The following is a 27,928-nucleotide window of genomic DNA, read 5'->3' on the forward strand; positions in this document are numbered from 1 at the left end:
AGTTCAAGCTACAGTGCTTCCACCACACTAGTTTTCGGATCTCATAGGAAAACCAATCTCATTATTTTAGTCTCAATTCACAAATTCATGTAGGAAGAAAAAAATGGTACCACCTCTTCATATTTGGCCTCTGACTGATAGGGTATTTCTCACAATCATATCAATTCTCAAAAACAACCAACCACCTCAGAGATTTGACACCACAGAAGCTATGTAAGATAATGTTTCACAAATAATTCCAGATTTCCAAAGAATTTCCAGAGGATGTGCAGTCTTCTAGGGAAACATGTTGAAGAGGCCCATGTTTATGCCGATGTATAGGTTCTAGTCTCATTGTTTTAGAGTTGACCTTAGACTTGTGTATCTTCTTTTTTCATCAGACTTGCTTACTTTAATTGAGATCATGAAAAATTGCCTTAAAGCAAACTCTTCTGCTTAGATTAACTCTCCCTGCTAGTATTCTCTGGCTGAAAGCCAGGTCCCAGCGGTAAAGTGTGCTGAGGTCTTACACATATTCAAGCTCATTTCTGATTTCAGGACAATTCCAGGTTTAATGTTCAAATCAACAGTTAAAATTAACTATGAATAGCCATTCCTTCTCACTAAAACATACACACCTAATATGTGCTCATTAAATCATGAGAGTAAAGTAGAAAGACTAGAGGTGGGTGACCTTAGAGGAATCATTTATTCTCTCTTACCGTTAGTTGATTGGGAGCCTAGTTATTGCAGGAGAGCTCAGTGATAATGAGGGCAAAGTGCCCAATGCATAGTAGGCGCTCGTATTATTATATGTCAATAGAAATAAATAGCTGCATTTTTTGTTTTTAAGGGAAGAAAAGAAATGTTTCTGGAAGAAAAAGAGGTCTGGACAGATCATTTATCTTCTTTAATAAAAAATGAAAAACAGATTAAAAAGTATTATCTGATAGAGGAAGAAAAGCAGAAAAGTTTTTATCTTTAATTAGATTTTGCATTATACACTTATCTTTCTGTAATCTTCAGTGTGAATCTCCACGTAAACATTCAGAAAGAGAAAAAGAGGGGATACTGTGTCATGACTTACGAACTATAAATTTTGCCCTCAGTTACTAATCAAGAGCAGTTTTATACATTTATCAACAATTGTTTTCCTTCATATAACAATGGCTCTTGAATAATAAAATAAATTATCACCAATTTCAACCATAAATTAAAAAATTATTAAAGTAAAAAAACTGTTAAAGTTTCATAAAAGCAAGCATAGTAATAAACTTCAGCTATGTAGATTACAGTTACTACGTTCTTTGAATAAAATAACACAAAGATTATTCCTTTTCCATTGCTGCAAGTTCACAAAATTTATGAGAAGGCTTCACCTCTTTTTTTTTCTTTAGCTTAATTAACTGCACCTCATTTGAACACAACAGACAATAACTGGGACTATTAATGAGACATGATAAAAGAAAAAGGTTATGACCACTCAGCAGATCATGTAAACCTAAAACATACCTCATACTTTTCTAGTCTTAACCTGTAGCTCTCATCTATTAAATGATTTACAAGGAACTATTAGATTTAATGAGCAGGCTGAACTTTGTTACTTTGCCATTTTGCTAGTCACAAACACATACATTTGCCCTTAAAATGAAGCAGAATACTATTCATTTCCAATGAGACTAGGTGCAAGAAAAAACAAAGACAAAGCCATAGATATTTTTAAGTTGTGTGACATTATTTTAACTATTTAATTAAAAAGTTTAATTACCAGATCGTGCACCATTTCTTGCTTAAAAACCTAGTAAGTAGATTAAAAAAATATTTTTTAAATAAGCCAGAGGTAAAAATGAAAAGACCTGAATAACTTGACAAACAACAACAGAATAATTTCCACTCAGTGACTATTAATGGAAGTACTCGTTTTATTCAGCAGGTATGGACCACCTTTTAGCAATCAGGCACTTGATATTTTTTAGCTAGCACACTCAATACTGGGGCATCACACACATACAAAAATATGGCTTTATTACAAAGGATTCAAGATGGCAACTACTTAGAATCCAGTGCCAATACGGATTATAACAAATCCAGTGAGTATTTTGTTTTTCAATTATTCATAGAAAATTTAATCCTGATTAAGTATCCTTGGGCAGTAATTCATGGGTAGTTGATGACTGAAACCAACATTTATGTGAAATGCTTCTGTTAATTTAATCTGTGTATACGGCTTAATTATGATTGGGGATTCAATGTAAGAGAAATGAATTATATCGGGATTAAAATTTTAGTACCATATCACATAGTACCTTTTCCTTCTTTCTTTTCAAACACATAAACCTGCTTGTCCCTTCACCTAAGTGCTCAGATTTTAAAATCCTTTGTCCTTACAATCCGTGTAATGTATCTAAGTTTTATTTTTCATAAACTATTTGTCAAAGGCTCTTTGCTAATCAAGCGAAAACCTGAACTAGAGCCAAAAGTGATAGAAAAAAATGGAGAATAACCCACCCACAAATAAACAAAAGCATATTCATTTAAACTGTGAACATATTTTGTATTCATTTCCTGAAGTAATTTCAGTTTCAATTCCTTTAAACTCAAATAAGAAATGCATTTTCCTTAAAGCATAAAAAAGAAGCAGTTTTTAAAATCAGTATATTACACTGATTTCATAACTGGACTAGTTTAATATGTATAAGTAAGTAATCATTTAACTGATTACTTTTTATAAGATTATCAAACCTGAGTTAGCTATTGATAGAAGATGAGGCATTATAAGTGGTGAATATTTTACCAAAATATGATATAATTATTTTTCACATTTATTTCCGTATAGAAATTGCTTCAATTATCTTATAACAACACTCTTTCTTGAAAGTTTATTGTTTAAGTATATTCGAAACATTTCACTTATTACCTTTTTTCAATTCTGGTACTGCTTAAATGCAGTTATATAAATAACATGCTCTGCTTTCGCTGTTCAATTTTTCATACTAAATGTATGAAAAAAAAAGTCACTGTATTTGGATCCTTATTGCACTCTTTTAACCAATTCACTTTTCCTTTCAATAAAAATCAAGTATCAGAAATGAGGGCGACTTTTGTGTCCAGATGATATGGTCAGTGGTAGTGTCACTGAGGAAAGTGAAGAAACTTCCCAGTATAGACTGTGGGACAGAAAGAGTCTGTAGAGAATAATCATGGAAACAGACTGGCAAAGGATAACACCTATTGTAATAACCTGAAACGAAAAGAAAGGTTATGCTTTTACTGCATGCAGAACAGAGAAACTATATTCCATTTATCACAATCTATAAATGCTTTTTATATAAATACAGTGCTCTTATCTTTCATCTTTACCATGGGTACATTTTATAAAAAAAAAAATTTCAATAGGAAATGGAATTGTTCAAGGCTAAAATTCCTTGAACAGTTTATAGATGCCAAAGTAAGACACAAAAGAAGAATTTGCTAAACCATTCTCTCTTATTGGTGTGCACACTACAGACAGGAGTTTCAGTAAGTTATAAGAAAAATCAAGTTCCTGGCTAATTTAGTAATAGGAATAAAGGATACTCCTACCTGAACTTTAAAGGGTACTTTAAAAGCCCTTTCAAAAATTCTCATTTCTCTATTTTTGTAGACTACCTTTCTATCTATTTACCCTTTGTAAATACCTCACAGGCTCAATAAACATTTGTGCGTTCAAGCACATACTGCATTGCTTGTAAAGGGCTCCTGGCAGGACTCCACTTGGAAATGATGGAGCTATTCACCTAAGGAGGTAGGTATCAACACAATCAAAATGCAGCATACTTGAGTGTGGCACGCCAGTCTGTAGTCTGTTAAACACCTGAATTGATTTTTATAAATCCATCTTGATTTTTACTATTATGTAGCAAAAATTTTTAATCATTTTTTCTTGACAAAGATTTTATAAATTCTCTAATTTAATTTATAAAACAGCATTCTAAAATAAGCTAACATTGGAGCAAAAGCTATTTCCATCATTTTGCATATAAACTAAATGTTTAAAAATTCTTTTATATTTTAAATTTCTAATTTATGTACTTATTGGTTTAATATTTTGTTTCAAAGTTTTAAAGAACTCAAAAAATTTCTGAATAAATAGGCCCCCCCATTTTAATATTTTCCCAATAAAGCTACATTTTCATTTAAAAAAAAAACTATTTTGAGCATGTATATTACTTACCTTATCTCTTTGGTAGTCACTAAAAATGATAGAAATGCATACAAGACTTGGATGGCATAAAAACCACAAGATACAGCCCTGAAACAAATGAATAAGTCAAATAAGTACAGCTGGGTCTACTTTCAAAATATACCAGACAAAAAAACACTACTAGTATATTTACGTCCTGATTAACCTCAACTGGCCTGTAAAGCTTGCAGTAAAATGTAGAAATAAATATATTGTTGCTGTGACACTTGTTTCTAGCGAAATAAGTATTTTTTGGAGTATTTATAATCTTATATTTATAAATCTGTTACATGTATACATTTTGATATACTAGAAGTACATTAATATAAGTAACCAATTAATAACTGACAAAGCAAGGTACAAATGTGTAATATTTCTGTAAAAAGAAAAAAATAAGAATGCACATTCATTTTTTCATGTAGATACACAAAGAAATTCTGTAAGAATACACAAAAGACATTAATAGTGGTGACCTCTTTGAAGGGTAGGATGGAGGAGGGGGAATGGGGCAGGTAGGAAAGGAAACTGTTTATGTTATACTTTTCAAATATCTTTTTCTATTTTTCCTTGAACCATAGCAACGTATTCTCTTTTCCAAAATTAAATTTGAAATAAAAAAGCAAGTGAATAAATAAGAGGTGTTAAGATGCTTGGTATTAATACATTGAAGATATAAGAGAAAAAAACAACATGTAGAACAATGTGTTTAGTATGTTACTATTTATATCAAAATGGAGGGAAACATATACAGGACTGTATATTAAAAAATGTATCCTTCTCTAGAAGGATAAATTAGGAACTAATAGCAGCGATTATATGAGGTGCTGCTGATGACTGAGCAGATGGGAGAGAGTTAAGAAATACTTTTTGCTACTCTTTAAATACTTCTGGATGTTTGACCCTATTCAAAAAGTTGAATTAAAACATAATTTTTTTTTTAAGCTCAAGAAAAAGTTTGGTACTGCTTAAATATGAAATGAAAGAGGAAAATTTGGTGCCTCAAATACAAACACACCTCAAATACATGCTAACTTATCAAACAATAAGCACTCCTGTCCCTGTGAAAAATTCAAAATCATAATGGCATTTTCTTGTCTGTTTGGTACTCAGAAGGCTGACGTTCGTTCCAGGGCTGCAGCAGCAGCTCTGCCATGCTCAGTGCTAGGAACAAGGAAGGAATTGGGCCGTCTTCCACAACCGCCTCAGAAGGTCATCAATTCTGTGGACTAGTGTGGGCTGACTGCATGATGTGTCAGAATGCTGGTTTGAGTTGCTAAGATAAAGGGATATGGATTCTCTCAATCTGACAGGAAAACAGAACCTTCTAGGGACGGAAGTTTCTATAATGTTACTGCTCTACCTCCTCTTCTGATCTTTTCTTTTATTAAATGGGTATGGAAAAAAATCAAAGTTGCTTTTAGTTCTCACTAGCATAGACATAGAAAGGCAAAATAATGTGAACATGGTCTCATATGGAAGGAGTGAAGTTGGCTGAAACAGATGTGCTCAAGCCTGCTGGCTGCATTTCCTTAATGTTGAAGGATAGCTCCTCACAGTTTGTTTCAGAACACTGCATAACTCTGGGAATAATAATAGTTCACAGCCAATTAATAAATGCTGAGAAATACAAACCATATTCTAACTTATTGAAAAAAATTTTTAAAAATTCTGATGCTACAGGAAAATGTAAAATCCCTATTGATAAGAAATTATGAAGCAAGCATATACACGGAAAATGGGCATAATACCTACATCATATAAGTCGTGAAGGTTAAATGAACTGAAGCATATAAAGGCTTTACAGTAGTGCCTGGCACATAATAAAAGTTTAAAATGTTAGCATGTGGTTATTTCTTAATTTCCCAAAGAAACCAGAACAACATTGCTAAGCAGAAGAAGCCACTTTCTTTGCAAACCCGTACTTTGGCAAATGTAATGTAGAACTCCCTCTTGAGTGTACTCCTCTCCACTGTGACGATCTGATAGAGTCCACAGCCTAATGATAATGCGAGGCAAATTCTTAAAACGATTAGAAGGATCCCTGCTAAGTTGTGGTGTGAATGGTAGCTATGATGACTGGTATCTTCAAACTGTTCCCAAAGTAACAAAATACTCTGCAAAAAATAATATTATATTTAGAGAAAAAAAAATCAGACTTACGATAAAGTACTTTTTTAAAACTCTTATAAATATCCCCTTAAATATTATATAAACATTCCTAAGTGGTTCTAAGATTCATCGGACTACAGAGGTTGTCAATTAATAAAGTACAGGCACAGTCTTTTCATTGCTCTAATACCCTAAGGCTAGACAAAAGGTATTTTTATCAAGTATTATTAAGATCATACTCAAAGATAAAAAAAAGTGCTATTGCTATTAGTATCATGATTCAAATTAAGACATCTCTCAGGATGAAAATAAATGGAAAAGGTTAAGAGAACAAACAGAAACTTTCTTCTAAATCCATCTCCTTCCTTCAACGCCATCATAAGAAATCAAACAGTTCTGCATTCAAGCCCACTATCTCAGGGTAACTTTAAAATATTTCGGTGTCTTATGTAATCCCAAAATTAACAAGTCAGAATTGTTGATTTCAGACTTCACTCTTTTTCGTGGTAACTTCCCTGAGTAAAGGAGAACATATTTTTAATGTTCACTATAAGCACTCAGGGCACTGTCATTCATTCCTATCTGCCTGTGGACCTTTTCTCCCATGTTGTTAATATTTAGTAGTAAAAACTTAACAAGTTCCTCATTAAGCTATTCTGTTTATTGCTTTTCAGTAGAAATCAGTGTCCATGTTCTTTCTGTCTTTACTGAACATCAATCATTTAAATTTTTGTTTTTACCATCACACACGTTTGTAGCTCTCTGCACTTCACTCATGTGTCAACTCAACCCTCAGAATTGAGTCTACAGTGACTTTCAAGGACTTTTAGAAGAGATCAAAACTCAATATTACATCCAATTCTTAGGTTTTATGAGGTTTACCAGCAACCTCTTTCTTTCCTCATTCTCACATTTTGTACCCTAATTTTATTCCTACCACCACTCTAGGTAAGTAAACTCCTTTGTCATCCTGACATGTGAAATTTTCCTCATGGGCTCAATAGTTGCCCTATATGGAAAGTGTCGTTCCTCTTTTCCACTAAATTATACCCACCTGATTCCTTAACCTACATTTCTTAACCTTTGCAACATAGAAGATAGAACTATCATATCTCGTAATTCACATTTTTACATATTCAAACTCGCCTATTTTCAAATACATATGCTAACATGTGATCTGTGTGAAATATATATCTATTTATGTAGTCTTTGGTTGCCTGTCTCTTCTGCCTCATCTGGGCTGTTGTTGAAGATCAGGGCTATGTCTAATGTGTTCCTCATAAATGCTCACTTAACTCTAGTGTAGTGTCAAAATCTTAATTCTCAATTTATATTTGTCTGTGACAATGAATTAAAATTATATTGAAATGATAATCAAAACTGAATTTTTAAAAAGAGCTATTAATTGAAAAATGAGAATTTAACCAGATATTAACACTATTCACTATTAGTCTTGGATCAAAAACAATAAGTTGGTGGAATCCTAACCTTACTGTTAAGATTCACTTCCAATTCAATTTCTTCTCATCAGCCCCTTTCCTGGCACTAGCTCCTTTCTAAGTATCACCACCTGTGATACAGTCTCTTTCCCAAATCAATCACGTAAACTCAATACTCCTTCTTCACTCAGAACCTACAGTAGTAAGTAAATACTAGGGATATAAAGATGAGTAAAGCACCAGCCCCATCCTTCCTTAATAAATTTTCAATTTATTTCATGCATTAAAACTTACATTATAATGTCCTTTACAGAGCCCAGGTAAGTATTTTATTTTCACCTATAGCTAATGCTGGTCACAAACTCAGTACAAATTTTTATGTTTATACCTTTCTTTCTTCTTAATTTTTAAAAATCCATTGCACATAGGCATATGGATATCCTAGAATAATGTCAATACTACCACTAAAGAAGAAAAGAAAAAAAGACATAGAGGGCCTTTAGAAAAGACCAGATTTGTTTTTGTAAAGCAGATTTGTTTTTCAAAACAAGATCTCATTCTTTTTTAGTCTATATTTTGCCTTTTCATTAATCTCAGATAAAACTTGAATTCTTGTAAGTATAAAGTAGCCAGTCCTTTAGGATTCTTGACAATGGATAAATCTCAAGTTCACTGAATCACTCATTCAATGTTGCGTACTTACCATGAGCTAGAAAATATGAAAGAAAGCTACTGTTAAGTAGGAAAAGAGAATCTAACCTAACATTAAACATACTATGCTTAAATAAGCTAATAGGAAGCTCATATTCAGGTAAGTTACAATTAAATTTTACAATCTACACATACTGGCACCCAGAAGATTAAGAGATTGTTTGATCTCTCACTCTTCAGAATGATACAAATTCCTCATGTGTCTCAGGTTTCAATTTTGAAACGAGGTGTGTTCAAGTGTGCATTTCTGAATATTGCTGAGCAGAAACACTGAGTGTTAACACTCACCTGTGTCATGACAATAAATACTGCAATGCCAGTGGATGCAGGGGTAGAATCCCATTGGAGAGGTCTGCTTTGAGACTTCTTCATTCTGACTATTGTCCAGCCCATGCACAGACTCAATAGTAGGTACAACATCTGAATCTGGGAAGCAATGTCAAAAACTAATGGGAGATGAAAACCAAAGTCAATCAAGTTTTCACCATACAAACAGTGTAGTAGTTTTTGCATTGAGATGACATCATTTGTTTTAACCACAAGAAGATTGGCATTGTCAAAGTGATGCTGAGGAAATTCAATAAGAGATATTCAAGAATAATAATTCTAAAGAATTAAAATTTTGCCATAAAATTTGTAAATATTTATAAAACTAGTTATAACAATGGTAATACCCCTATTTAAAAATACAAATATGCCCGTATCATATCTCTATTAAGTCCAACCTCCCATTTTTCTTAGCTTTTCTAACTACATAATCCTATTGTCTATAACTTATTGTATATTAAAAGAAACAAATTTTAAATATAATTTCTTCAATGTAGAGAATACTACTACCTTCATTTGTTTGTGTGTGTGTGCGTGATAGCTGAACTACAATGTGAAGATTATTTTCTAAAATTATTGATAAGAAACAACACAATAAAATGCATAACCACTGTAACATCCAGTTATGTTGGCTTTAGTTTCAGAGTCCTGAAGACAAATGAAAGAAGCTCCATGTGTTAGTGTGATGTGCCACCAGGTGGCCAGCACTGACACTGCATGGAATGACGGCTACTTTAAAAAGGATGTAACAAAACCACCTGTATCCAGGTCAGCACTTCAAGAAAATAAAAATCTATAAATGCTTCAAGTTCCATGCATACTTATTTTAAAAGCTAATATTTATTGATTTAATAAAAAGATTATCACTTTTTCATCAGAATGTATTTTGATGTGAATTTTGGAATATATTTGTGATCCCAATGTAACAAAATAAAACTTCCTTCTAATTTCCGTCTATAATTTTGATGTTTATAATTTTTACTTCTTTTATATAAGGATATTCTTACAGAAACAGATAAAACTATCTATAGAATATAATATTTATATTTAAAAGTTATCAGCCAAACACCTATTAATGATATACCTTTTCAGATATATTTTGACAGATTTCCCTCTGCTCTGCCATCAAAATTAAAACTGGCCACTCTACATTTATGCTTATATATCGGTGATACTGAATTCTGATAATGAACTGTTACCACATTTGAATGATATAAAATGTCATGGTCTTTCAGATCAAGCACACTTTTCTTTCATCATAGATTTTAAATGATTGTGATGCCAATTAATTTTATTAAACATTTTACAAATATATATTTAGTTACTTACACAAATTAGCCAAGGCAATATTCCTACATAAGTTGCTAAGTAGCAAAAACAAATACCTGAGGAAAAAAACCCTAATTTTCTGGATAATTTCTTTATGTACTAAGTAATGCACAGATCCATACTGTAAATGGATAGGTAGAACATGCTCATTTATCATTGAAAAATAACTAACTATAGGCAAAATATACTGATCACACAAAAAGCCCATTCTGACTTGAATTTTAATCATTTAACTAACCAAACCTTTTGTCAGAAATACCAAAAAATAGCAACATCAATTTTTTGCAGTTTTTTAAAAAGAGGGTCTTTTAGCCTTCAATACTGTATTTTATATAGCAGATATTCACAAACATTCAACAGTCCTTGATTTTAGTACCATCTTTGCCACTAATTGGCTCTGTTTTGCCTCTTTGGATCTCAATTTCCTCTTATAAAATGGATACGCTAAAGTATTTCTAAGGTTCTGTCCAGCCTTATAATTCTATGACTCTATTAAATCTAAAAGTCATCTAAGAGAGAAGAGAGGGACAAGCCAGAGGTCTGGATAACACTCAAAAAGGATAAGCTCCTCTTGTTCATGCCCAAGAGCTAAAATAGTACACATCCTTTTCATAAGGAATATAAAAGGTTCTTGATGTTTTAGAATCTTAAAATAAGCAGCAAGGTCAGGATGAGTGGGTCCTGAGATGATTAACAGAGATAAACACAAAATACCCTATCAAAGGCTGATGAGACTAGAAGAGAAATACAGAAATGTGAGAAAAGTAAACCCTAGAATAGTTTCATATTCAGACTCTGCTTTTTAGAGCAAGTCTTGGTGTTCCAGGATTAAGAATGGCACATGACTTGATGTCCCTCTGAAGTTCTCTTTAAAATATCATCATCACAGGACCTTTTAAATACTTTTTCCTACATGCTTAATTGAAAACTTATTTCACAAGAGTTCCACTTGTAAATAAATGAACATAGATGTGAGGTCAGCTCAATTGTAAGTGTACTTATAGGGGTACCCTATGGCTTTGGGTCATAACCAGAGAAAAGTCAGTGTAACAGAAAATGGAAATACAATCGGGAAAAGACTCCTGCTTTGGGGTCAGAAAATTTGGGTCTCAGTCTAGGCTCCATCACTTAATGGCTGACGGACATTTGGAAATGTGCTTTATGTTACCAAGCCCAGATTCTTTATCTGCAAAATAGGGATGCACATATCTACTTTTTACTGAGGATAAAATGAGAGGATGTATGTAAACATGCTCTAAAAACAATGAAGAATTGCACACATTACTTATTATTAAGACACTAAATAGTACATATAGGAACTAAATCTGTAACCCTGTTTTCAATAGAGCTGAACTAACATAAAAACAGAACCAAATAAGAAGCAGATAGCGAATTTACACTTATAAAAGAAAATCAGAAAGATACTCACATTCTGCCAAACTTCCCATAAACGGTACCCCTATTCCGTCTTTGGAGTAACTGAGGAATTGAAGAGGAAAGTATTAGTGTAAATTACAAATGGGAAAAAAAGTGTTCATAATCAAAGCAAGCATAATTTTGGTGGACTAATTAGGATTAATTAGATGTAATGATGAACACAGTTTTAGCGGTTTTGAGTTACCTGGAGAAATGAATGTAATTAGCTAAAGCTGAACCAGCTTGTAACAGCAATGCAGTTGTCAGAACCTTTAAAATCATGTGCATGGGTCCTCCTTTCTTAATAGCCTGCCACAATGATTGAGCATAAATGCAAGCAATCACAAAGTACACTAGGACTAGGAGGAAAAAGAACTCATGTAACCCTGTGAAGAGAAGAAAGGGAGTTTGCTTCAGTAAAACAAAGCCAGTTATAGTGTTGGGTTGCTTTCAAATCTTCCTGTCAATATAATTCTAGAACTTGTTTTTTAATTGGAGACGCAGTATTTACTTTCATAAGAGGGAAAAAAAGGGAAATCGGTAAAACTTAAACAATTTTCTACTTTGGGACAAAATTTTAAACTATAAGAAGGTAGTGTAAACCAAACGAATTAAAATCAATCTGTAAGAAAGCACAGTGGTCAGGGAAGCCCAAAGACTCACCACACAATCACAGTTTTACTTGAAAACAGTTAGATATACTTTTTACCCTCAAAGTGGATTTCTTTTGTAAGAAGTTTAGGAATAGATTTACTCAGGCAATTATAAATATCCCTGGACAATGCTTCTCCAAGTGTACTCTCTGGCCCACTGGTATCCCTAGAGAACTTGCTATAAATGCAAATTCTTAGGCCCCACTCCACTCAGTTTCTGGTCTATCAAATCAGAAACTCTGTGAGTGAAGCCCAGCAAGCTGTGTCTTAGTAAGCCCTAGGGGTGATTCTGATATAGTTAACGTGTGGGAACACAGCTCTGGAATGTCCTATTACCTTGAATTTCCATTGGAACAAAGCTTCAAAATACCTGTCATGTCCTGAGCCCCCATCTTAGGTAAACTTTCTGAGGCTCTTGCTATTTAATAAAAAGGAAATCCTATGCTATGGAGTCCACTCCAGAGTCTACTGAAACTATAACATCTAACCAAATGGCTACCAACCCAGTGGCCAATAACATAAGTATGTTACTCAAAGGTAAGTTAGACTAATCATATTCTCTCTGAGAGTTCAAACTATGAAACACGGAAAGGAGGTAGGCCATAGAAATTGATTTAAAAGGTTTTAACGTAATAAGAACAGGCCAGAGGAGTCAAACTAAGCCATGATAAAATCAAAGGTTTGAGTAAGCAAAGGCAGCTGGTTGGCAAAGAACAAAGTAAGAATGTGCAGATTTTATATTAAAGATGGTACCAGTTATTATAGCAGCTCTACTAGTAGTTTTTCAATAGTCTTCATGTAACTTCATGATAAACATCATTTTTTCTCCATTAAATTGGAATCTTCTGAGTTTTCATTTTTTAGAAATTTCAGAAAATGTTTATAATAAAGCAGCAGGCTTGCTTTGAGTGTAATGGCTTACATTTACTTGGTTACAGCTCAAGATAGTCCCTAATATTAAGGCTTTTACATTCTATCTAACACTGGAGTGCCATGACAGTGGTGTAAATAAAGCTGCTTCCGCTGAGACTGTGAATGAACAGTGTAAATTACAATCACTTCCACTCCAGTTGAACACTGAACCTGCTCCAGTTTCCCACATGGGTAAACTCTAATTAACAGTCAGAGAAGGGAATATTTCTATTATGTGGAAAATAATTTTGGAGAAGCAATCCAGAAGACACAGTTAATAAATAGTTCAATCATGTTTTTGGCATGGTTAGCAGGGGAAAAAAAAGTAGCAAAAAGTATTTCAGCCACTGGGTGTCTCTCCTGCTCTACGATTATAAATGTTGATAGTTCACTTTTCTAGTGCAGGTGAAAAAGCATGTTTAGACTGTGGAAGGGAAGACCAAATAATGGAAGGAGCGTACTTTCTTTTTAAACTCCTTACGTAGAAAAGTATTTCAGCTTTAGAATTAATGGCATAATAATCCTAGGATTATTATAGTACTGGAACAAGACAGAAAATACAAATGCTCAACATATTCACAACTGTGGGTCAGTAAAATTCCTTATGCATTCTGTGTTTTGAATCTTAGTTGTTATCTTTCCTTCTTAGTATTAAGGAATTAAACATGGCACTCTATTTAAAGTTTTATTTATTTATAATACTTTATAGAATATCCATTACAGGATAAAGTTTCAGACTCTATTATATTATAAATCCATCATGAAAAGAAAATCCTCAGACTATTTACTGAAGAATCAGAATAATGTAGGAGGAAGGGACTTTTGAAAACAAGACATATATTACCAGCAAAAAAAAATGTTTTAGGATTATTCAAGGTTAAATGTATCTTCAAAAGAAAGCCAACATTATAACCAATAAAAAATTATTTCACTGAGGTAATATATTAAGTGAACTGAACTAAGACAATTGTCCCACACTTTGTTCACTGAATTTTAGATAAATGATTCTTACCTTGAATGTAACTTTAAAGATAAAATGCTGGTTCTGCACTCAGTGTTCTTTTAAATAAATCGTCTCTAAAAGTCTCTTTGTTTTTTCTCTTCAACTACCAATTTTATATTTGTTCTGCCATCAGTATTCATGAGAAAGCAATTTGTGTTTGTTCACTTTGAAATTAAAATCTAATTTTAAAATATGTGGAAACTAAGTGTTAAATCTTACCTAAAACTTAATATATAAATAAGAAAAATACTCTTAATGAGCACGCAACAGGTGGTGAACATTTATGCTATAAGGAAATGTGTGGATTTTAAGGCAAACTTAAAGGAAGAAGCATTGACAAAATTAAGTAGAGAGAAAACTTAGAAGACAAACTCCATGAATTCAGCACCAGCAAAATGATGGGAGATGGGAGAGGAGAAGAAGGTAAGGGGAAAGAGCCTTCGGTCACGGGGCAGCACCTGGACCAGACACTCCTGCTTATCCATGATCCTTGTCCCAGAGCCCCAGTAATCTCCCACCCTCAAGTGACTCAAGATATATCCTGCTTAGTCTAAATTAATCAGAAATTCTCATTCCCTTGCCAGTTAAGAGGTAAACCTAACCCTTTTGACAGATTTCTTTGATGTGTCATATCTTCTTTCTATCATTTTAATTTATATTTCTCTTATGATGTTGTGTAGCAAAGGCATGTGACCCAGATCTGGCAAATAAAATGAGATAGGGAGCTTTTAGGAAAGAGTCCCTTCCCCTTAAGAGATGCTGAATTCTGACATTACTGAGATGTGATGTCCAAAACTGCTGCAGCTGTAATAACTTTGAACTTGAAGGACAAAGCTGACAGTCAGAGATAGCAGGGTAGAGAAATTCTAAATAAACCACCTTGGGGAAGCCTGGAAACTTCTTGTTGTGTAAGATGATTCATTTCATCATTGTCTATACAACTTGCATTAGGGTTTTCTGTTATTTTAAGCCAAAAACATTCCAACATGTTATGAGGGCTAAATGGAAGATCCAACCCATTATCTTTTGGGACAGAGAGGAAAAAAGGGACAAAAGTATGAACTTATCTACTGGAATCTTAAAAACGGTGAGATGGCAGATGTGGCAGAGCCTGTAATATTATCCCAATGAATACCAGTCTATATGTCTTTATATAATAATGTTCTCAGGACTCTTCGTACTTCTTTTGGTCTCTAACAAGAGCACAAATATAGTTAACAAGGCTTCTAATCCTTTTAAGAAGCAGTTTTATTTTATTCTACCAAAGAGCATTATATTCCTATTTAGTACTTTCTCAAATGGCATCAACTTGCTTTAGTTTGCTTTTTTAATCTAGACCAACTCTGTATAATAGAGGATTAAGTAAAGTCTGGTAGATATAAAATATATCATTGGTTTGAAAGAAAACAAATTATAAAATTTAACCAGAATAACATGTAACATTAATTGCAGCTATTTGCAGCAGGTTATTCTAATGCAAACCTCTCAGATACATGGTAACAGTCAATTCTCAGTAAAAAGCATAGCAAATCAATTTTCCCTATTTGGAGCAGAAAATTAGACTAACTAGCAGAAGTTTCTAAAATGAACTAATTGAAGATTATTCCCTGGAAACAAATTCCATACCTGAGGCTACAGAATAGGAAGAATCCCTCTTAAGGTTCTATTTTAAAACCAACACATTACTGAAACAACGTGGAATACAGACTTTTAGACCAGTGGTTCCACATATTAGCATCAACTTCAGAGCTTTGATTAGCTGCTAATGCCTGGCTTCCACTCCAAACCAAAACTGAGTCTCTGGGTGTGTGAACCCCTGGATTTGTTTTAAAACCTCTCCAGATGCACACATAATCATGGGTTGAAAGCCACTGATTTATACTACAATGTAGAATTACAAAGGCGTTTAGGCATTTTAGTAGTCAATAAAATGATGTGATCTTTAGGAATGAAGGCAGTCACGTAACAATGCTTGATACTTTGGGGTACTTCTGGCACTTTTTAATAATTTAATCCCCACAGATTAGCCTTGCACAGAATCTCATGCTTAATCAAACCAAATAAAATTAAAGTGAGGTTTTGCCCCTTGTTTAAATATTGTCAGCGATATGACCAATGTGACTTTCCCCATTTTTGTATAAAAAAGACAGCTTTTAGACAGAAGAGTAAGCATCAAATCAAAATCAGTCACAAAATCAGGAAAAGGTAGGTCAGAAAGAGTCAGATGGTTAGTATGAATCCATAAGAAAAGCTAGCCACAACGCAGGATGTTGAGGAAAACACTAGAAGATACGGGCAAGGTTCAAGACAAGGCAGGGTATGACTGGCACTCAGTGGCCCAAGCAACATGCAGGGCACAAATGTGATCATTTATGGCCTGGGGTCAAAGTTCACATGCCAAACAGGGGATGAGGAAGGAGACAGGAATGGGAGACTGGATAAGGAGGCAAGAAAAAGCTGATCATGATCCAGAGGAGTCTTATGGAGCCACACAATAAAACAACCTCTTGAGCCAAAGGACTATGGCCTGGCAGGCAGGAGGGGAGAGGACTAGTAGGTCTGGACTCCTCTAGAGGTAGCAGTTTGCACATGCAGGGACTACGGCAGAGCATTACCTCCTGGTGAGCCCTGACTAGTCCTAAAAATAAGTGTTATATGAAATAATGAAGTCTTACGGTTAAAAAGGACCTTAAAAGCAATTTAGTACAACCATCCATCCAATGCCATCAATAGACCTGTGTTCCACCAATTTCTTTTAAAAATACAGAAAAATGTCAACATCTTTTATAAAGATTAAGGAAATGGCAGGACTAAATTAACTTCCAACAATGATCTTCACTGGTCCAAGGTATCATTAGTGAAATTTAACTAATTTACATTCATCTGCATTGAAAAACAACTTGAATAGCTTACACTATGTCATTTCCTTCACAGAAAGAACTTTTAAATACTACTTTAAAAACATTTAGTACCCCATGCTGTCACTATGTATGCAGTTTTTCAAACCAAAGGATATAAAAAAAAGTTTATCCCTTAATACATTGTTATTTGTGACCTACTGTCTATAACACATTCTCCTTGAGTTACTTTTCTAGCTGTGACAAGTTTAAACTTTAAATAATCAGTTCAGTCTAATGTGGCCTCACTCCTGCCTCACCTCCACCCACCCCTCTTTATGGCCAATGAGATGTAATGGAATTGAATTTTTCTCTAAGCAGATTGGCTTTTTCAAATAGGCAATGAACTCATGAAGAGGTAAACCCTTAACCTTTTCTTTGACAGATGGCCAGCAAATCCTCTGACGTGTTAACTTACAAATCTGTTATACTTCATAGAATGTTTATCATGATCACAAGAAGTCATTCACTTCTGTTGGGGTTAGGAATCTCACTTCAGGAGGGTAGGACACGGTCACCTAAAATTTTGATGAACTATTTTATGGGAGTAAAAATCTGATTCCAAAAAGCATCATAGACTCTGATCATCCCTAAATGGTTGTTAAGCATCAACAAAGGCAATCCCTAAATCTATTCAAACAACCTAATGAAGAGTCAGCCATACAAAGGAGTTCAGTTTCTAATCCCACTTAACTGTTGAGTTATCAATTTATGTTGCTCAATGTATTACCATTTTTGTATAAAAATAATGCTGTTATCATAAAAACAAAAAAATCTAGAATGTATAGAGGAAATTAAAAACTACACAACTCTACCACCCAGAATATGGAGACAACCTCTGTTTTAATTTTTGCACTTCTGTTTTATTCTCTACATTTTTTAATACACTTGAAATCATGCAATATAAAATTTAGCATTCTGCTTTTTTTTTTAACTTAGTATTACGGCTATCAAAATGCTGTAAGATTCACTTAACTATTTCCCTACTTTTGGACACACAGGTTTTCAATTTTTAATATTCCAAGAGTACATGAAGATATTTGTGCATAAATCTTTTCCTGTATTTAAAATATATTTAAATACATATTCTTACCAGATTCTCCAGCACCAAAATGATTAAATGGATTCCCTTCAGCATCTGGGTTTAGTAATACCATTTCAAATGGGATATCTTCCGCCTGAGATTCTTCCTTGTCATCTTTGCACGTATACTTGTCTGCATAAAACACATGCCACGTTTGTGGAGAAGGAATCTGGGACACCGTCAGATTATGTTCAGTCTGGTTCATGGCCACTTTAAAGAGAAACAAACAGCACCTTTCATAGAAAAATTCTCAAATGTGTTCATTGTTTTAGTCATATAATCAATTTCAGGTTAGAACACCCTTTTGCTTAATTCTTACTGCCTCAGAAATCCAAGCCCTGGTGTAGTACTGGAATAAGGGCTATAAATTGTAAAATACATAAAAATGATGCTTTTAACCAAAGAAATCACTATAAAGGTACTACTATGAAACACCACAAATGAGTAGAATAGTTTCACTAACACTTTGAATTTTAATTTTAAATATTTTCAAAGTTTCCAAGTATGTTAATGACATTAAAAAAAATTACCGTGGTAAAATACATACAATGCTAAATTTATCATTTTAGCCATTTTTAAGTGTACAGGCTACGGCATTAAGCATATTTACAATGTAACAATCACAGCAACATTTTTGAAAATTATTTGAGTTAAATTTAAAATGGAGCACTCAACTGAAAACATCATTATATCTAAAAACTATAGCTGACAAATACTTTCAAAAGATTTTCCAAAATCTTTTTCTGATTGATTATTCTTTAAAAAGGTACTAAAAGCAGAAAAATAGAAATTACAGGAATATAAAAGTTACTATACTAGATCAGGTCCATAGAAGGTAGTATGATATAGTATGTGGGGTAGTGGGGGAGACTCAGGAATGTTGGTATCACACAGATCTGTGTCTGAATCCTGGCTTCAACACTTATCTGCTGTGTGACTTGAGCAAGTTACATTACCAATGACTCTCACTTTCTTTATCTGTAAAGGAAGATACTACCTACAGCGAAGTGTTGATGCAAGGACCAAGTTATATGATTCACCTAGGATGGTATGTGTCATAGAGTAGAAGCTAAACAAATGTTAATTCTCCTTTTCTTTTCTTTAAAACAAGGTGGTTATACTAAGGAGCCGTTCTCAGCCCAGGGTAATCTGCTCCCCTCCAGGGCGTTTGAAAATGTGTGGGGACAGTTTTGTTGTCACAATAGCTGTTTAGATCCTTGGAAGGGGGCTTGTGCTAAACCTCATGCAATACCAGGTAAAGTTACACAACAAAGAACTGTTCCTCCTAAAATGCCAATAAACACCTTCTCTTGAGAAACACAAAATGATGTCTAAGATCCCTTCCAGATCTAAAAGTATGATCCTGGCCTCAGAGGCAGGGACTAAGGCTATCATGAGGCTGTAGGAGAGAAGTGTCTAAATTCTAGGTATAAAAAAGAGTAATAGAGTTAGAAGAGCAAGTCTTGGCCTTGGGACTCAGAAAATAAATTACAACCTCTCTAAATCTGTTTCTTCAATAGCAAAATAGAGATATCTGCCCTGTCTAGCTCAGAGTTCTTGTGAGGAGCAAATGAGACAGTAAATGAAAATCCTAAAATATGATCCTATACAAAGTAGAGTATTTTTAAAATATAAGATTATGATGGGCTCAATTCCCAACTCTAGATTCCCCCCACAATATGCCAATATTTAAGGACAAATTAGTCTTCATCTTTTTCTCAACTGTAGAAAAGAATTGTAATAAATAAAAGATATTTCTTGAGGTAACTGAGGATTTGTGTATGGAATAGATTTTAGAGGACATGATGAAATTATTCATTTTCTTAGGTGTAATAATGATATTGTGGTTATGCAGATGAACGTCTTCATTCTTAGAAGATGTATGCTTAAGTATGGAGGGGTGAACTGTTCAAGACATCTGCTTATTTTCATATGGTTCAATTAAAAACAAAAATCATATACATACAAACATAAAGCAAATGTAAGAAAATATTAACAATTATTGAATCTACACAGAGGATACACAGATGCTAGCTAGACTATACTTTCAACCTTTTTGTATGTTTGAAAATTTTCCTAATAGAAAGTCGGGAAAATGTTATTTAGAGGTTGTTTTTATAAATGAGATACAGATGTATCTACACAGGATTTAAATTTTGAGAACTTGGACTGTTCAACTGGGAATTTCATTCAGTAGGATTTGATTAGCAATACCACAGCATTGCTTTTTTGGCTATTGTAAATTAGCTGACATTTATACTAATTTTTTACTGTTTTTACTAAGTTTCTGGAAAAATGTAGCAAAGACTCTAGTTTCTGTTAAATATTTGATGATCATTAATAAGAATTTAATATATGATCAATAAATAGTTCAGAAATAAGGCTGTTTAAATATGCAGCTTGCAATTACATAATCTGGACCTCATTATGTAAAAGCTCTGCTGTGTTGCCATTTTACCACTTGCAATTTTTCTCTTAGATAAAACAATATAAAAATTAACCATTATATTTTCACCAATACACTTTTGATGTTTCATTTTAAATTATGTGGATTTACATCAAACAGAAACAAAAGTATGCTTCATAAAATGATACCGGCGTTTAGTTTTTGTCTTGTTGTCTTTTTCAGCAAGCCTGGAGAGCAAGCCTCTTGACAAAAACTGTGTGTTCATTGTTTTGGAGACAAAAGACTACAGCACAGCATGCACATTCTATACTGGTGTAATTAGTACCTCAAATATCAACAAAACTTGAATTGCAGAGAATGCTGTTGAATAGCTAATTGCCCAATCACATTATAAAAAGAAATGACGTTAACCAAAACACACAATAGTAAACTACTAACACCTTTAAATGATTTATAAAATATACCAAACATACAAAAGGAATTATATGCATAAGATGCAAAAAGACAATACTGAAATGTTTTATATCCAATGTTATATTTAGCTCCTGTAATGTGATAGCAAATTACTCTGAATCTCCTTGTTAAATTTTTTTAGGTAGAAACATAAACTCATCATTTTCAGTGCTTTTAAATGTCTTGCTTGCTTGCTTTAAAAACCTACAAAGTAGTTTTTAGTATTTTTTTAAAATATGTTTTATGACATTAGAGAACAAAGGAAGATTGAAAAATAACTTCTCAAACATTAATTTGGGAAAGTCAACATTTGACACCACGAGATTTTTCAAATCTGCTAGTCTTTTCATAGTGCATAGCACCAGTGGGGTTTTAACATAGAAGCTAGGCATAGTTAATGCGTTCATTACCAAACAGGAGAAAGACTATTCATTCTTAAAAGTCTCATTAATAGCCAGGAAATGCACTTCCTGCAAGGAATTATTTTTAAATAAGAGGTACTATTATACTGTCATGAATTTTAGGACATGCTTTTTGTTTCAATGCACTTAAACTCCTGAATAACAATGTGCTATAAAAATGACAACTAATATATAAAAGTTAAAGATAGATGTTCTTAACATTTGGATTTTGTTATTGGGAAAAAAAATGGTGAAATATATAGAAAATATATAGAAATCACTACTTTATTTCAGGCCTCAAAATCTAACAAAACAAGCTTCATTCCTCTAAAATTCCTGCTTCCGGATACCTTCCATTCCATAATTTCAAAGGATATCCCTGCACTCGATAGACTACAGAAGAGGAAGGGAAAACAGGAAAAAGAACAACAGCAAGAGTTTTCATTAAGTTATAGTCCTATATATAAGTAACTCCATCCTAAAGAGTTATAATTAGAATCACAGCATTTTAGGACTGTCAGGAACTTTAGAGAAACCTAGTCCAACTTTCTTATACAGATAAGTAAAGTGAGGCTCAAAAATAACAAGATCTTGTTACAAATTAGTAGCAGTGACTCTGCTTTGTGGCCTTCCCATTGCGCCATACTGTACAGAAGTTCTCCCTATGTACAGAAGTTCTGGGAATGCAGGAATACAACTGACACAAAAATGATGTTTTTATAAGTGTATATAGTATATGATATAATATCGACCATGTGCTACAAGAAAACAAATTGATATTCTTATAACTTAAAGCTTTAAACTGACTGATAAGTTTTCACCGGAGACAGAAAAAAGTCTTTAATGTGCCAAACACAAAAAGTAAACCACCTACCAACCAAAAGCCCTCAAGCACTAAGCTCTATGACTATTCATTCCACAGATACTTAGTAAATACTTAACTAAGTATTAGAGTATCATAAATTCTCATTCTCATAGTACCATATAATTAACACTCATAGTACTTACCACAATTGCAATTTCACATTTATTCACATTGATCTGATTCATTTGTCATCCCCACTTGCTTTAAGGACTGATAGAGTGCCAGCATTTTGTCACTGATCCATCATCAGTGCCTAGCATAGTACATGAAGTGTTCAGGGAATGCATGAGTGAATGAACACACCAAAGAGCCCTACTGTTCTCACTGATAGATTTTACAACAAATAAATAAAATGTAAAGTGGTAACTATGAGAAGTGCTGTGCAGGAATGCAAGAGGCTATAAAAACTAAGGTGTTAAATTAGTCGAGGGAGGAGCCAAAAATGGGAAGCCAAAGAGAAAAAGCCTGTGTCAAGGGCAGGGTAGCACTGAAAAGAAATTTTACAAATAAAATGATGGAGGAGAGGGGACTGCTGTGAGATGAAGCTGGAGGGACAAGCAGCAGCCAGTCTATGACGCCTTCGCTGATCAGGTTAAGGAGGCCTGTCTTTGTCCTAAGAGCAGTGGGAAACCACTGGATTATTTTAAGGATATGGTGAGGACATGAATGTAACATGACCAAATCTGCTGTTTAGAAAGATCTGGTTACAGAAGTGGGACCAGTGTGGCTGTAGAGTGGCCAGGTAGGAGACTGTTGAAATAGCAGTCAGGAGATTATGGCAGCTAGGAATAACATGGTAGGGATACAGAGGAAGAAAAGTAAATGAATTCAAGAGATATTTAGAAGTAAAAGCCCAAGACTTAGTAATAGATTGGAAAGGGATAGAAAGGTTAAAGAGGGGAGTGTTAGAAAACTCCTTGGTTTCTTGCTTGTTTACTGGATGGATGGTGGTGCTAGTCTGTGAAACACGAAACAGTGGAAAAGGAACAGGCTTGCTTTGATAGAGAAGACACTGAGTTCAGTTTGGACATTATAAGAACTGGGAACTGAAGGACATGAGTTTTTATATATGTGTGTAACACTAAGATAAGCAAATTGGTATAGAAAGGACAAGATAACTAATAATGAGCATTTGCACAAATTTCCCAGATAAGTTCTGAAATTCAGGGTTGAAGTAAATAACTTTATGTAACTGTCTCTTTGACATCGAATCCAATTATTCAGAACCTCTTCAGCATACTGTCAATGTCATCTCACAAATCTGGATATAAGATCTCCGCAATGAGTAGCAAGGATTAGGGACCACTACTTTTACCTCTGTTATGGCTAGCTGCATTATGAGGGAAGCAGGCAGCTGCTAAGGTCAAGACTGGATGTTTAGAAATGGGAGTGTTTTACCCGACTAGACTAAAAGAAGAGCCTACCATGTTCTATGTACGGATGAATCTCTGAATAATAAGGGAAAAAAAGGAAGAGGGATAATTCCTATTTTTTTCTCATGGATGCTTCAAATTCCTAATGTCGCCTACAACCAATTAACTTCCAAGGGATAAAATGGGTAGAACGGCACATGTTCTTCATTTCTACATTACAAAAGATTTGCACTTACTCTGGATGGCCAACACCCTAACGCATGGGATAACATTGATGAGAATGAATGAGATCATGGATTTAAGCCACCAGACTAGGAATAAAAAAAATAGAGCCTCTCTAGAGGCGAATCCAGAGGTTTCTGAATGACGTGGCACTGGTACGTCCCCAAGTGACACATTTTGTCACATGACTAAGTCTCATGTTCCAATGACATGCTATAAAACAGCTTCACTTGAGCTAAGTTATACAATTAACTGAGATAATACATTTTTAGTGTTTAGCTTAGTGCTGGCAGATAACAAGCATTCAACATATGTTATCATTCACTCCATGCTGCCACTAGGTTAAAACATATCTGAATATTGGCATGAATTATACAAACTCTTAAGAGTCTGAATGGGCTAGGCACGGTGGCTCATGCCTGTGATCCTAGCACTCTGAGAGGCTGAGGTGGGAGGATCGCTTGAGGTCAGGAGTTCATGACCTACCTGAGCAAAAGGGAGACCCCCATCTCAACTAAAAATAGAAAAAAAATTAGCTGGGCAACTAAAAATAGAAAAAATTAGCTGGGTGTGGTGGTGTGCACGTGTAGTCCCAACTACTCAGGAGGCTGAGGCAGGAGAATTGCTTGATCCCAGGAGTTGGAGGTTGCTGTGAGCTAGGCTGATGCCATGGCACTCTAGCCCAGGCAACAGAGCAAGACTCTGTCTCAAAAAAAAAAAGAAAGAAAAAAAAGAGTCTGAGTGAAGGAAAGGACTCTTTTATAAATTATCTGGATATTTTTCCAAAAAATGTGAATGATAAAGTGGTGAAAAGGCATTCTAGCTTTTAAACAAGGAAATCGTTTCCTTAAAATTCACCTTAAAATGTACTAGACAAAGTGTCATTACAATGTGATGTATGCTGCCTTGAAACATCTTGGTATGTATATGCTATACAATACTTCAACAATAAGGAGGAAAAAAAACGTATCTAATGATCAAAGAAAAAAGGATATACTCACTTGTCAACTGAGCTTTGGATAATTTTTCACTACAGCTATAAGCTTGACTGCTCTCCTGCAGTTTTAGCCATTCCTGGGCTTGGAATAGGTAGAGTTTAGCTTCTTTTCCGACAGCTACTGCTATGTTGTTGATTCTGACACACAGAAGAGCATGGTCACCTTGACATTAAAACAAAAAGTATCAGCTAGTTTGGTCTTGTATGAAACTGAGACCACAGTACAATTCAACACCTATACTTACCAAAATGGAAATTTAAAAAACACAATTTTTCTTAAATGTCATTTAACTAGGTAAGTCACATAAGAATGAACATCACATTCAGATGCAAGTTGAAGAGATTGTTCAAATTAATGTGTGGTGTTTCCTTACAATCCACATGATAACTGATAACATCTCACTGAATAAATAGAATCTGAGTTTTTTTGACTTTCATTGTAATAAAATTGTCTCATTTTATTTACAATCACTCCATGTCTTTTATATTTGTTCGTAATCTATAGAAATTTCCTGCCAAAGTTTGTTTTGTTTTTTAATACAACATAGCTGTTAATATTAAATTATACTTTTAATATAAAAAATAAGCATAGCAATAGCAAGAAATTTTCAATAAATGTGTTCTGGGGTAGACATTTTACAGCTGAAACAAAATTTGACATCTGTGACTTTTACAAAAGAACTTTCAGAACAATATATGTTGTAAGATTCATATAGAACAAGCCTGGCTACACCCACCAACTACATTTAAGGCCCAGAAGAGAAATGGCAAAGTAGCTGCCCCCAGGGAAAGGGATTCTCGGTGGGGAGAGGTGAAGCAGGAGACTGTTTTTCATTTTTTATTTTAAGATCTTCTATTCTCCTGGATTTTTTTTATTTTGTTACTGTAATTTTCACTTTGATTAAACACTGTAAATAAATTTAAAGGTATAGTACACATCAAAGTTTCTTACATAAATTGATTATATTATAAATTATCAAGTCTTAAAAGTGACTCTAATACCCTATTAACACCTTAAATTGCATTCTTAGCTAGAGGTCATTATTTCAGCATAGTTTTGGTATTATTATTTTACAGAAGTGAAATTCACTGAAAATTGGTAAGTAAATATTATGTAAATATATTTGGTAAGTAAATATTATGTAAATATATTTGTGTATGTACCAGTGTGTGTTTTTATATATATGTAAAACATATACATATAACAGAAAGAGAGAAAATGAATGTACTTAAAGCACCCTTCCCCGATCTGTTTTGAGAAATCTGGACTTAGTACATGTTTCTCCTGTATGTTTACCAGGTAATCATGAACTAGCAGGTTGTCTAAGTCTCCCTGATGACCATGAGTATGTCACAGCTTCCACACATCCCAGATCTTCCACCATTGTCCAGATTGTGCCATTTATTGTAGTGACAGTACTATCACTGTCTGTACTGAAAGTATGGTTATAGCCAGTTAAGAAACTGAAAATTTGACCCAAAAATAATAATAAAAATGTTTCTAGTGTTTCTTCTTCATTCATCCAAGGGATGGTCCGCATTAGATTTTGAAAAACTCGGTTATACTCTTTTTCTCAGCTATCTTAAAAACTTCAGATTTAAAAAAAAAAAAAAATCAGGTTCCCCTTCCTTTATACCGTCAATTCTGTAATTTCCCAAAACTTTAAACTCGTTTTCCACACCAAAATATCTTCCAGTTTATATCATCTTCTCCTAGGAAACCTTTCTAGGCCAATATTCTGATCTTCAGAGGCGCATCTTCTAATATTAAAGACTGTATAAAGCAAAGATCCTAACCTTATCAAGGCAAATCATTATTTGAAATCTAGTACTAATCAAATTAAGAATACCAAGAGGATGCACCAAGAAAAACATTTAAATTTTGACAATATAAATAAATGAGACCAAATTAGAATACACTGTAAATTCATTCACTGAAGGAATAATTATTTATTTTTGAGGGAGAACAAAAGGTAAGAACAAATGCAGCTCTGCTTTCAGAAGCTTCCAGGTCACTACTTACACGCATTTCCACCAACTTCATTCTAGGCCTCATGGTCTAGTAAATTACTGCACTGGTGGCCAAGTAACCGAACTGCCAGTAATGACAACTATATTACCGGATGTTTTACTTGGTTTCCAAAAGCCCTCTGCTCCAAGTAGGTTTTTATCAAATTTATCTTAAAAACAAAATGAAACAGGGAATCTAAGTTCCTGAACTTAAATTCACACGAAACTACGGTACCTCAGTGTAGGTAATCTGGCCCAGACAGGAGGGAGCAAACGTGCTTTGGGGGAAGGATCTTGAAAGACGCAGCAGACCAGTTATTTGTATATTTGTATGGGGAGAGTGGGGGCTGTGGAAATGGGCTTTCAGGCGCAGAATACGATCACCAATCGCAAGAGGATGCTGCAATAAACGCACCCACGGTTCCGGGCAGATGCTGGGGGGAGAGGGCTGCGGCAACGCAGAAGTGAGGCCGGTGAAGTCGCCGGCCTTGCCCAACGTGGCGGGGCGGGGCCGGGCGCCGCCGGCTCCAAGCCTTTCCCGGGAGGCGGGGAGGAGCGGCCCGGGGCCGGCCGGCAGAAGGGGCCCGCGCGCCTTCATCCCTTTCCCCGTCCCCAGACCTACCGTGGAACTCGAAGTGGCCGATGCTCTGGCCCTGAGCGTCTCGGGCCGCGGCGCTGCTGAAGCTGCCCCGCAGGGTCTTAGCCTGGCCGCCCTGCGGCCACCAGCAGCACGTCAGGGCCACCGCCAGCAGCCGCAGCCCCCCCATCCCCGCCTCACCCTTCGGGTGGTCACCCGGGTCCCTATCCGCCCGCACTGCCGGCCCCACGTCGGCAGCTGGGGGGCGGGGTCGGCACCGCGGACCCGCCCCCAGGAGACTGAGAGCCAATGAAGCGGGCTCCTCCGCCACGACCCGAGGATATTCACCAATGAGAGGCCGAAGTGGGCGGGACGTACAGACCCAAGTGCCCCATCATTCCCCTGCATTTTGGCTAGTTCCTGCCCTTTTCTTATTCTTTTTATGAAGGATCAGGGGGGTGCTGCTTCAGTTTACGGAAAAATTATCTCGCTGCTTGTCGCCTCATGACATTGCGCATGCGCAGACACACAGGCACGTGTCC

General features: G+C 34.8%; 1 protein-coding gene across 2 annotated transcripts; it reads right to left on the reverse strand.

Annotated features, from left to right (window-relative positions):
* Positions 1-929: 929 nt before the first annotated feature.
* On the reverse strand, positions 930-27,889 carry GPR180 (G protein-coupled receptor 180). Of its 2 annotated transcripts, none has more exons than XM_045567055.1 (9): positions 27,432-27,889; positions 24,804-24,962; positions 18,091-18,291; positions 11,738-11,918; positions 11,546-11,595; positions 8,749-8,906; positions 6,124-6,315; positions 4,193-4,270; positions 930-3,220 (listed from the first exon to the last, which is right to left on the reverse strand). In XM_045567055.1, exons 1-9 carry the CDS (start codon positions 27,574-27,576, stop codon positions 3,062-3,064), a joined length of 1,323 nt encoding a protein of 440 aa, XP_045423011.1. In that variant the 5' UTR covers positions 27,577-27,889; the 3' UTR covers positions 930-3,061. The 2 variants fall into 2 exon arrangements, with proteins under 2 accessions (XP_045423011.1, XP_045423012.1); XM_045567056.1 differs by lacking the exon at positions 27,432-27,889 and adding an exon at positions 27,225-27,267 and having other exon boundaries at positions 24,804-24,937.
* Positions 27,890-27,928: the final 39 nt, after the last annotated feature.

This window comes from Lemur catta, chromosome 13 (assembly GCF_020740605.2).
Source record: "Lemur catta isolate mLemCat1 chromosome 13, mLemCat1.pri, whole genome shotgun sequence".
NCBI lineage: Eukaryota > Metazoa > Chordata > Mammalia > Primates > Lemuridae > Lemur > Lemur catta.